At 55.9% G+C, this 11,861-nt stretch overlaps 2 protein-coding genes across 7 annotated transcripts; one reads left to right on the top strand and one right to left on the bottom strand.

Annotated features, from left to right (window-relative positions):
• Positions 1–478: 478 nt before the first annotated feature.
• Uba7 (ubiquitin like modifier activating enzyme 7) lies at positions 479–9,027 on the top strand. Of its 6 annotated transcripts, none has more exons than XM_060385293.1 (24): positions 479–673; positions 757–925; positions 1,013–1,147; positions 1,255–1,361; positions 1,610–1,700; positions 1,804–1,939; positions 2,033–2,127; positions 2,204–2,350; positions 2,801–2,971; positions 3,159–3,266; positions 3,401–3,481; positions 3,558–3,719; positions 3,790–3,955; positions 4,033–4,232; positions 4,320–4,384; positions 4,464–4,635; positions 4,709–4,783; positions 4,995–5,166; positions 5,850–5,932; positions 6,176–6,268; positions 6,366–6,557; positions 8,065–8,157; positions 8,229–8,329; positions 8,786–9,027. In XM_060385293.1, exons 1-24 carry the CDS (start codon positions 645–647, stop codon positions 8,913–8,915), a joined length of 2,973 nt encoding a protein of 990 aa, XP_060241276.1. In that variant the 5' UTR covers positions 479–644; the 3' UTR covers positions 8,916–9,027. The 6 variants fall into 6 exon arrangements, with proteins under 6 accessions (XP_060241276.1, XP_021518198.1, XP_060241275.1 ...); XM_021662523.2 differs by having other exon boundaries at positions 2,030–2,127; positions 3,561–3,719; XM_060385292.1 differs by having other exon boundaries at positions 2,030–2,127.
• Positions 9,011–10,882, bottom strand: Inka1 (inka box actin regulator 1). Its single transcript, XM_021662003.2, has 2 exons — positions 10,671–10,882; positions 9,011–10,038 (listed from the first exon to the last, which is right to left on the bottom strand). Exons 1-2 carry the CDS (start codon positions 10,719–10,721, stop codon positions 9,238–9,240), a joined length of 852 nt encoding a protein of 283 aa, XP_021517678.1. The 5' UTR covers positions 10,722–10,882; the 3' UTR covers positions 9,011–9,237.
• Positions 10,883–11,861: the final 979 nt, after the last annotated feature.

The raw sequence follows: 11,861 nt of genomic DNA, 5'->3' as shown, positions 1-11,861 counted from the left end.
ACAAACAAGAGCCATGAAAGTCAGAGGAGAACTAGTTGGGAAGAGGAAAAGTAACAGCAAGAGAGGGAGGCAGATGAGAGGGGCTGATGGGATGAGTATGCACACATGTAAAAATGTCACACATCAAAATACACACATGTATGAAAATGACATAATGAGGCACAAATGTAATTAGTGTATGCTGATGGAAACACACACACAAATACTCATGAACAGAACACAGCAACTCCCTGTGTTCCTTTCACAATTTATTGTGCATCTACCATTGTTTCTAAACCAAAGGTTTTAAAAATGTAAAAATATAGATGTCTTCATTTTGTAGCTGCCTTGTGCCTCTCAGGCTCCAGTCTGACTCAGAGATTCACTGTCCTCTTTTAATACTGGGACTTATCCAGGCAATAAACCCCAACCGGCCTGTAGAGGGCTGGCATCTGTCCTCATTTGTCAGGAGGACCAGGAACCAACTCGGAATCTAGTTTCACTTTTGGTTTCCTGAAATGACAGAGGAGCCAGAAAGAGAACTGTAGCCAGCGGCAACCAGAGCTTTGGTGCCTGTCTGCATCAGCTACAAGCCATCGTGCCTCCCCACACCTCCCACAGTAGCTGTGGGCATTGCAGCCTCCTGTCCGGCCCCAGCACCAAGGATGGATGAGGAGCTATACTCAAGGCAGCTGTGAGTCCTGAGGTGGGATACAAAGGCGGGTGGCTTCCAGACCTTGGGTCTAGCTGCCTGCCTTCCTTACTTCTTAACCACAGGTATGTCCTGGGCCTGCCTGCTATGCAGAGGATCAAGGCAGCCAAAGTCTTGCTATGTGGCCTGCAGGGCCTGGGAGCTGAGGTGGCCAAGAATCTGGTCCTTATGGGTGTGGGCAGCCTCACCCTGCATGACCCCCATCCCACCTGCTGGGCTGACCTGGCTGCTCAGGTAAGAGTTCTTGGGGTCTCTATGCTCCCTCCCAGAGCAGGGTCAAAGGGGAATCTCTTTGATCAAGCTCTGCCGTTCTGTCCTTAGTTTTTCCTCTCAGAAGAGAGCTTGGGAAGGAGCAGGGCTGAGGCTTCTCAAGCACTATTGGCTCAGCTCAATGAAGCTGTCCAGATCTCCATCCACACGGGTGACATCACCGAGGACCTACTGCGGGGTTTTCAGGTGCTTGCCCCAGCACCAACTTGCATGCCAGCCTAGTACCTCCCTCCTGCCCTTAGCAGAGAAGGTGGTGAGTGACTCTGGCCCTGTTGATCACCATGTCCATCTAGGTAGTGGTGCTCACTGACTCCAAGCTAGAGGAGCAGCTGAAGGTGGGAACCTTGTGCCACAAGTGTGGTGTCTACTTCCTGATGGCTGAAACCCGGGGCCTTTTGGGGTGAGGAGACTATCTGTACACCCCACCACATCACTGCCAACATTTGGTCCCAGCGCTTTGCCCAGCTCTAAGCTTGCCCCTATCCTCCTCCACCTCAGCGTCCAGACTTGCTCTAGTACACCCTATGCATCCAAATCGTAATCTCCACATCTTCCCTAGAACTCCTATCCCTCTGGGCCTGTCCCAGGGCCCCCTATCATTACTCACAAATAATGAGGTCCCTCAGTAACTTCCACCAACCATACCAGGCGCTTGTTCTGTGACTTTGGTGAGGGCTTCACTGTTGAGGATCCCACAGAGGCAGAACCGGTGACAGCTGCCATCCAGGACATCTCCCAGGTGGGTGCTGGGGTGTAGAGATTTACCTGACATTCAGGGGCAGGTGTCAGGGCCTGTGGAATGCAGGCATGGGCACTCTGAGGTCAAATCATCTCTTACCCAGGGATCCCCCGGCATTGTCACTCTGAGAGGAGACGCCAAAAGTCAGCCTTTCTATGATGGGGACTTGGTGGTTTTCTCAGGCGTTGAAGGCATGGTTGAACTCAACTGTCATTCTCCACAGCCTGTCAGGGTGCAGAGTAAGCCAAAGCCAACCCTACTCCAACCCCTGGCCCCAGGAAATTACTTCTATTGAGGGATCATAACTTACTAGGATGGCTCTCTCCTAGAAGATGGGTCCTTGGTGATTGGAGACACAACAACTTTCTCCCGTTACCTGAGAGGTGGGGTTGTCACTGAGGTCAAAAGACCCAAGTCTGTGAGGCATGTGAGTAGAAGTGCATCTGAGGTGGGAGCGCCTAGCCCATGAAGGGTGCATATTCCAGAACTGGTCCCCACTGCAGGAGCCCCTGCACACAGCTCTGCTTCGGCCCCGTGTGGTGGCCCAGAATACTCAGGAAGTACAACGTGCCCACTGCCTGCATCAGGCCTTCCGTGCACTGCACAAGTTCCAGCAGCTTCATGGCCGGCTACCTAAACCCTGGGATCCTGTGAGTAGCCCCACATGGCACTATACACAGCCTCTGTCTCGCTGGATCTCACCTTTCAGGCCTCACTTCAATGACCATTTACAGATCCAAGTTTGAACCCTAGATGCCGATTCTGTACTCAAAAACAGGAGATAGATACTACTTCACAGTGGAGGTTGTGTCCGTAGACATGCAAGGCCTACAGCCCGGAGATGCCTGCTTGCTCTGAGCTTAAGCCGTCACAGGCAGGTTGGAAGCTGTGCTCATTGATGCCTTCAGTGCGTCTGGCTGGTGCTGGACATCCTTTGGAAGCGCCTCCCAGCCTAGCAACAATGCCAGGCTCTCCCACTTAGGACTCTGCTGCTCCCGTGAAACAGGGTAGATGGGTACCTGAAGGCTTAGAGTGGGAGGTCAGGATTCAGGCTGGCGCCACTAGGCCCACATGTGCTATGCCTGACTGCCCTTCCACAGGTTGATGCAGAGACCGTGGTGGGCCTGGCCCGGGACCTGGAGCCACTGGAAGGGCCGAAAGAAGAGTCACTGGATAAGACTCTTCTACGGACAATTGCCCTGAGTAGCGCTGGTAGCTTAAGCCCCATGGCAGCCATTGTGGGAGGAGTGGCTGCCCAGGAAGTCCTGAAGGTAGACACAAGGGGGGAAAGAAAGGGATTGGGAAACTGGGCAGGTTGGTGTATGTGCCAGGGGGCACCCATACCCAGCAGCAGCCTGGAGCATTTTACCAACCCTGATGCAGTCTTCAGATGGGATCCAAATGGGACTAGACACTGGGAGTTGGCGGGAGCCCTCAGAGTGAAGTGCCCACCCCTAGGCAATCTCCAGGAAGTTCATGCCCCTGGACCAGTGGCTGTACTTTGATGCCCTTGAATGTCTTCCAGAAGATGAGAAGCTCCTTCCCAATCCTGAGGACTGTCATCCGGTGAGAACTGGGGGTGAAAGCCTTGGTTAAAATCAGGGTTAGAGGAGAAACCCAAGAAATGCCGCTGATTAAACAATGCAATGACCCACAGCACAGGCCATCAGCCGTCACTGGCCATCATTTGTATTCCCTAGAGAAACTGCCGATACGATGGGCAAATTGCTGTGTTTGGGACTGGTTTTCAGGAGAAACTGAGCTACCAAAACTACCTCTTGGTGAGCTGAGGGATGATGGTGAGGGTGTCTTTGGGAAATCCAGGCCAAGGGCTCTGGATCACACTGTTCCTGCCAGCAGGTGGGGGCTGGTGCCATCGGCTGCGAGATGCTCAAAGTCTTTGCCCTGGTGGGCCTGGGAGTCAGGGCTAATGGTGGCAGCTTGACTGTGGCCGACATGGACCACATAGAACGCTCCAACCTCAGCCGGCAGTTCCTCTTCAGGCCCCAGGACATTGGGGTGAGTGTCGGCCCCTCTTCCAACCATGTATCACAGGCTGCCCTCACCTAATGTGCCCTTCTCTTCCCAGAGGCCCAAGGCGGAGGTGGCCGCAGCAGCAGCCCGGCGTTTAAACCCAGATCTGCAAGTGACCTGGTGTAACTCCCCGCTGGATCCCACCACGGAGGACACCTACGGCGACGGCTTCTTCTCCAGGCTGCATGGTGTGGTTGCTGCTCTGGACAGCTTCCAGGCCCGTGAGTGCCTCACCTCGAGCCAAGCCCCTCGCCCAAGCCTCCGTGGCACCGCTCCGTACCCTATGCCCTTTTGCCAGGGCACTACGTTGCTGCTCGATGCAGACACTATCTGAAACCGCTGCTGGAGGCGGGCACACAGGGGACCCGAGGGAGTGCTTCAGTGTTCGTGCCCCACGTCACCGACGCCTACCGCGGCCCCGCTTCAGCTTCTGAGGATGCGTCAGCCCCCGTGTGTACCCTGAGGCACGTCCCCAGCACGGTGGAGCACGGCCTGCAGGTAAGGCTAGCCCACCCTCCCCGTCTCAAGCCTCAACTGCAGATCTGTCCCTCCTCCAGCGCTTTATCACCCTCCCCTCCCCCACAGTGGGCCCGGAATGAATTTGAGGGACTCTTCAGACTATCCGCAGAGACCGTCAACTGCTACCAACAGTAAGGCCAGCAACAGAGGTAGGCAGGAGTCCAGGACTCCAGGCAGAGTTCAACCTCAAATTCCCTCTGCTCTCTGCAGGACACGCTCTTCCCTGTCCGACACAGATAGGACCTTGCTGCAGCAAGTGCTGGGCGTCCTAAGAACGCGCCCACGGACCTGGAAGGACTGCGTAGAGTGGGCTCTTGGCCACTGGCAGCTGTGCTTCCATGATAGCATCCTAGAGCAGCTGAGGCGCTTCCCATCCGATAAAGTACGCAGTCGGTGGCTGGGCAGCTGACAGCTCCAGGAGACCAGACAGAGCCCAGCAGCCTCTGTTTCCTTAGGTGCTTGGTGATGGAACTCTGTTCTGGTCAGGATCCAGAAAGTGTCCACGTCCCTTGCGATTTGACCCCAACCAAGTGAGTGGAGTCCTCAGATCTGAGCCCCCTTGGAGCAGAGGTAGCCGTCTCTGCATTCCGCTAAGATGTACGGATGCTAAGAGACAGCCATGCTTGTGCAACTGTGAGTGTCTGTCCTTGAGACAGGCAGGCGTTCATACAGGTCCATAAAAGGGCAATGAATCCCATCCCAAGTACCCATGAATCTGTTCTGCTCTCTGCTTGGCTGCAGGACATGCATTTCCTCTACGTGCTGGCAGCTGCTAACCTGTATGCATGGATGCATGGGCTGCCGGGCTCACGAAATCAGAATGCACTCAGGGAACTGCTGAAGCAGCTTCCAGAGCCTGGTTCTATGGGCCAGAACCTCTTCTCTGCTGGTGCTTTCACTCCTGCTGAGTTTGGTAAGGTACCAGTCTTGAGGCTCGTTCCCCAACCCCCTTCAGCCTGTGCTCAGAAGGAAAATGGAGCCTAAAAGCCCTTAGAGCCAATTTGCTTCTTCTCTCTGGTCCTCTGGGGTTTTGTTCAATTAATTTTTATTAATTTTTATATGTATGAATATTTTACTTACATATATATGTATATACCATGTGTGTTCCTGGTGCCCAAAGAAGCCAGAAGAGGGCATTGACCCCTAGAACTGGAATTACAGACAGTTGTGAACTGGCATGCAAGCACTGGGAAATGAACTAACGTCCTTTACTGGACCAACAAGGGCTCTTCACTGTGGAGCATCTCTCCAGCCCCCTCTGGGCTTCTTATTCTGCTGCGTAGTTTAATTCCATGCCCTGGCCCTTTAGGAGGTCCTTCTGCTGCCTAAAACGTATCGTCGTTCTCTTGAGAGACTTTCAAAATTAAGAAAAAAGTTCTGAAGGGTGCCTAGCTATGGTCCCAGGTGAGGACATAGCCACATGGGTAATTGCAGTAAAGAGTGAGGCTGCAAGGAAGTAGATTGTAGAATCAATCGAGAGAGTCCTTGATTAGATCAAGTGGCCAAGAATGGCAGGTTTGGCAGAGACCAAGAATGGCCAGGAGGCTCTGGAGTACAGGAAATGAGCTAAGGACTGCCTACCCTGCTCCTTGACAGGCCAGGAGCAGCTGAAGGAACTGCAGGGAATCCTGGAAGACTGGAGCAAGGGTCCTCCGCTGAAGCCTGTGCTGTTCGGGAAGGTGGGATCCCCGGCGGGAATGAAAACTGGGTGTGGGGGGAGGTAAGGAGGTCGGGTGGCTTGAGAACCCGGGGTTCCTTCCGTCAAGGCCATGGAAGTAGTTGACTCTCAGTTGTCCCGCCTGTGTGACAAAGGAGGGAGATGGTGGACCATAAAACTGTACACAGACCTGTCCGTGACATACGGTGGCCACGGTGAGGGATACCTCAGCAGTGTTAACGCTACTGTGATCTGGGCCTGGCAGGATGATGACAGCAATTTCCACGTGGACTTTGTGGTAGCAGCGACTGACCTTCGATGTCAGAACTACAGGATCCTACCAGTCAACCATGCTCGGGTAACTCCACCCCTTTGGGGCTCAGGCCTAGAAGTGAGAAGTCAAATGTTGGCCCTAAACCCTGAGCCCAGACCAGATAGATGCTCTGTCTTGACAGATCAGGCAAATTGTGGGCCGGATTATCCCAGCCATCGTCACCAGCACAGCAGTTGTGGCGGGCTTACTGGGCCTGGAGCTGTATAAGGTGGTTAGTGGGCAATGGTCCCGTGGGACCTTCCGTCACACTTATCTGCACCTGGCTGAAAACCACTTCGTGCGTTCAGTGCCTTCTGCCCCAGCCATCCAGTGGGTGAGCCTCCGATACCCCTGTTCCTATTAGGCCCGAGTTTCCCCTTTATCTTCCCAAGCAAACTGTCCTCTCTCTAGCTGTGAGCTCTCCCTAGGCCCCAGACTATGGGGGAGTCCTCTGGACTCTATCTGGCCCCCTTCCTGCTATGAAGCCAGGCTGGGACCTGTCAGACACAGGAAACAGCCATCAGCCATACCCCGCAACCCCCCCCCTGCAGTCCAGGGTCTGGGGGAGCTGCAGCTTTAACTCATTAGTGGAGCCAGACATTCCCCACGTCCCCCTCCTTCTCAATAATATCCTGGTGGGAGGGATTAGGGAGGAGCAACCAGAGACTCAGCCCCAGGAAGAATCAAGCTTCCCACTGTAGCGCCCTGCTCTGTACAACTCAAGCCAAGTTAAAGGGCACCAGGCTTGCTACCAGGACTGTGGGTCTCAGACCTATAGGAGAGTATATTTGTGCTACAGATATGAGTGCACCAAGGTCTGGGCATCCCTGGTGTGTGAACATGGAGGTATGGAGCTTGCACATCTGTGTGCCAGATGGGAGAGCAAGGATCTTCCTCAATGTGAATATGCACATGTAGGCACAAATGTGGGGGTTGTTGGTGTTATGTGTGTTGGCACTCCTAAGAAGGCAGGATGGCAATGCCTCCAACTGTGTGCTTGGGCTCTGCCCCAGTTGGCATTTCCCTGAGGCACAGGAAAAGGCATATAAGGAATGCCCTCACAGAGGAGAGGACAGAGGTCACCAGCTAGCCTAGGCTCCCTCTGGACAGGCACAGAGAGTGCTTCTGTGAGGTGCCCCTCTGTTAGCCAGTACAGAGGCTTCCTTTGTCCACGGGGTGGGGGTGGGTAAGGGTCTACATCTTGCCTCCAGCCTAGTCTCGACCCCAGTGTGCTTCTTGCGGGTTGGCAGAACCTCTTTGTCCTGGACTCTGGATGTCTGCTGCATCTGTCCTCAGCTCTAGGTACCCAACTTCTTCAACTGGGAAGAAGATGGGACAAGAACAGAAGCTGCTGTAGACTGTATCTGTTGATAGGGACCCTCTGGGTCAGTAGGGTTCCACTGTTACCATGTCCTCGGTTTATGCATGCCCATAAGCCGTCCAAGGCCCTGCATCTAAGAACTGGGAAGTAGCATGATCTGCATCCCTAAGCTCCCAGCCTCCCTCTGAGGAACAAGCAGCTTTATCGGAGACTCCAGCAACCCAGCTCCAGCTTCCTCAGGAAGGAGCCCCCCACCCCCCACCCCCGCCTCCAACTGGCCTGTGTGATGGATGTCTGTTTCCCTGTACAGGGCCCCATAGCTCCATTTCCTGTGCTGGCCCCAGCCTGGGCGGGGAGGGGGCTGAGACTCTGGGCTCAGATCCCACCTTCCACACACCCCCCATCTCCAGCTTCCTGCCTCTAGAGCGGCTCCTCCTCTAGGAAAAGCTGCTAGTAACTGGGCCAGGGGCTTCAGGTTTGTGTGAGAAATCTCTAAGTCCCCCCTCACCTCCACCCATAGTTCCATCACCTGAACTGGACCTGTTGGCACCGCTTCAAGGTACCTGCTGTGCAGCCTGAGAGGACACTGGACTTGCTGCTGGCCCATATCCAGGTGTGCCCTGTTTCCACGCTGCCCCGGGTGCAGCCCAGCCCAACGGGTATCTCATGTCTATATGTCTGTAGGAAGAGCATGGACTGAAGGTGAAAATGCTGCTACATGGCTCGGCTCTGCTCTATTCGTCAGGATGGTCATTGGAAAAGCAGACTGAGCGCCTGAGTCTCAGGTGAGCCAGTACCTGACCATAGCCAGGCCCTACCATGTCCCTGGATGTTGAGGATAGGTGACAGCCTCTTTCTCTCAACCCCATTCTAGGCCCCTCACACCTTCTTGAAGCATTCTTCCACCAAATGGAGCCAACAAATGGGCCTGGGGATGGGGTGGGGCAAAAAAACCAAGGAAGTGGACTTCAGTAGCTGCCTGCTTGGCCAGCCCCCTTGGCTTCCCATACCCTGCCCTGCCCCCACGTCACAGCCTACTCTCAAGGGAGCCACAGCTTCCTGCCTCTTGCCTGCCTCACCAGCTGCTCCTAAAATAGTTTCAGATGTTTCCTGCCTTGAGCCACTCCTGCTCCTGGTTCGGACTCCTGAGGGCTCACGGGCACCCCCTAGTCCACTCTAGGTTGCCCTCTGTCTGTCTTGGCTCACCTACCAAATCTCCCCTGAACCCTCTCCCATACCAGGGTGACGGAACTGGTGGAGCAGGTGACTGGCAGGAAGCCTGGGCCTGGGCAACGGGTCCTGGTACTGGAGCTGAGCTGTGAGGGCGAGGACGATGAAACTGCCTTCCCACCTCTGCATTATGAGCTGTGAAGAGGCAGCCCCCACGCCACCACTCGGCCATAATGAATTCTGCATAAAACCCCTGCATCTTGAGCCCACAGCAGACACTTCATCAATAAAAACTTGTTGAAGGGACACACAAGTAGAGAGGATGGATGGTAGAACATGGGGGCTGGCGCAGGTGTGATGCAGGCGAGACAGGGACCCCGGAAAAGAGAGGGAAGATTCTAGATTGGCCTGTCTTGGTTGTGCTCCACAGGGCTGGGGACGCTTCCTGAGGCCTCAGGAGTATGGAACCAGCAGTTTAGAAAAAAAAAAAAAGGCCTTTATTGTCCCTAGCTGGAGGGCAGGGTCAGAGGTAGCTGATATCGTTGTAGATGATGGGTTGACGGCTTCGACAGTTCATGAGGGCCGCAAATCGTGAGATGTCCGCAGGCAGGTCAGGTTCTGGGCGAGGTGGGCATGACAGCCGCTTTCCTGCCATAGCTGCCCGCCGGGCCCTGGCCAGCCTACGCCGTAGCTGCTCAGAGAGGCCAAGCAGGAACTGAGGGGGTCGAGCACGTGGCCGGGGTACGCCTCCATCACTCCCCTCGCTGGCTGCCTCAGGCAGCTCCATCCAGTTGTGAACTAAGTCGGCAAAACAGTTATCCCCCAGCACCAGGGGCTGCCGACTGCGGCCCCGGTTTAGCAGGGCTGCGGTCCAGTCCTCCGCTTCCAGTCCCTGCCAGTGTTCCAGGCAAGCGTCTGGGGTAGACTTGGGCCGTGGCCGGTGGGCGGCTGGGATGTTGGTTACAGCTGCTCTGCTGCGCAGGGGGAGGTCACTGACTGAGAAACGCTGGCTACAGGGTCGCCTCTCTGGGGGTGCTTGGCGCTGGGGTACAGACAGCTCTTCCTCTCGCCAAGTGCTGCCTGACACCTCGGAGAAGCCGGAGTCCCAGTCTAGGGCATGTTCCCTGGGACATCCCGCGGGCGCACCCCTGTCTTCTGCCACCAAGGCCTCCTCTTCCTCCTCCTCGTCCACACAGCACACAGAGTCCTCTTCCAAAGCATCCGAGGCCCTGAACGGGCGCTTGGGCTGTACACTTGGGTCGGTTTTGGGTTTTGGTTGCAGTGGGCCAGGCACTGGAGGTGAGCCTGTGTCCCGACCACACAACTGAAGGGAAAGAGAGGGCAGAGGTTGGAGAACACTTTTTTTTTTTTTTTTTTTTTTTTTTTTTAAATCGGCCCTCGGTGTCTGACCAGGCCAGCCCTGAGAACGAAGGGTTCAGAAGGACTTGAAAAGCCTCTGTGCAGCAAGGCGGAACTGCAAGCATAGGGCCCACATGGGGGCACTGGCACTCCTGTGGCTCCCATCCGCAGGGCTGGTGGCAATCCGGCAGGCTGCAGCACGCAGCGCCGGGCAAGTCAGCACGCGCCACCAGGGCGGGCAGGCAGAGTAGAGGAAGGAGCTACAGGCCAGCCCGGGGTAGGGGATGTCCACAGCACCGCAGCCCGTCTTTAGGCCCTTGGTGTTCCCTGTCGGTCCCCCAAAGAAACTTGTCTCCCTTCTATCCTCCCCCGCCGCCGGCACGGCCAGCTGGGCGCCTGTTACCTGATGCCCAGAACAGCTCTCAACCGTCAGAAACCCGAAGCGGGCCATCTGGGCCATCTGCACCGCGCCTGCCCTGCCCCCATCCTGACTCGGATGGGCACCCGGAGCCTACCTCGTACCCGTTTGTTGCTCCTGCCAGGCGGCAGCCACACACCCCACACACGTCCTCACAACCACACCCACCAAAGCCTCACCAGTTCCCAGCGGAGCTGGCTCAGGAAGCTGTCAAGCCGAGCGCTGTGCATGTTGGCTGCCGGTGCCTGTAGCCCTCTCCGGGTCGGACGGCTCCTTTTCGACCTCCCGCGGGAGCGGCGCAGAGTGGGCCGGGTCGGCCCGCCAGCGGCGTCCTCACCCTTGCCTTACTCCCGGGCTTCTTGCTCCCTCGGTAGCTCCAGCCGCTGCCGCCCCAACATCTGGCAGCCGCGCCCCGCCCCGCCCCCCGGCGCCCTAGCCAATGGAGGCGGGGCGGGATGAGAGGTTCTGCCCCCTTCAGCCCCGCCCTCCAGCCCCGCACTGCCGGAGGAGCCCGGCTGAAGCAACGCTTGAGATCCGAGGGCAGCTCAGGGACCCCCCGTCCTGTCTCAAAAAAAGTTTAGGTGACCCTGCGTGACACCGAGACACGACCCCCTCCAGCCCCCGCGCGTTCGCCCTGTGGCCTCAGCTTCTCAGTTCGTCCCTTGGTGAAATAGCGGTTTCTGGTACCGGGGCCCGATGCGATGCCCATTTGTGGGCACTAGGCCCAATCGTCTGGTTTGACGATGGTGCGCTGGGGTCTTGTCAAGGCTGTTTTCCCTGCAAAAGCTAGAACTGAGATTCTGCCCAAAACTCAGCGAAGAGCCTTAAGGCAGAGTAAGGGAAGAGCCGTGGCTGAATTCCCTCCGACGTCCCTCTGGCCTGGTCTGAGCCGAAGTGGGCTGGACCGCCCTCTAGTGGACTTCGCATGGCCAGCCGATAGGTTGCCTGAAGGAATGGAAAAGAAAAACTGCTCTTTGGCCAGAGTGTTCAGAGCCTTTCCCCTGAGGCCACTCTATAATCAGAGGAACAGTCTAACTGGGGACGGACTGGACCTATCAGCAGACAGGAAATATATAAGAATGAGGGCCGTGAGTTCAGCTGAGGGATAGGATTCCTAAAAGATGCGGGTGATATCAGTATGTAACCGGATTCAGTCCGTTTGAGTCCAGTGAGAAGGGGCATTTTTAGGTGATAGCGTCTGCCAATATAAAGAACATCGAGGGACAGGGGCTAGGCAGACCAAACACAAGAAAGACACAGATGTGTGTGATGGGTGGAGCAGGAGTCTAGGGATTGAGGGAAAAAGTCATCAAAAGCCGGCTTTCAGCGGGCTTATGAGGGACTCTGGACTTCATTTTTAATGCTATCAG

The sequence above is a fragment of the Meriones unguiculatus genome, chromosome 6 (genome assembly GCF_030254825.1).
Source record: "Meriones unguiculatus strain TT.TT164.6M chromosome 6, Bangor_MerUng_6.1, whole genome shotgun sequence".
Classification (NCBI taxonomy): Eukaryota; Metazoa; Chordata; class Mammalia; order Rodentia; family Muridae; genus Meriones; species Meriones unguiculatus.
The sequence above is the reverse complement of the archived record's forward strand: the minus strand, read 5'-3'. Positions and strand labels throughout refer to the sequence as shown.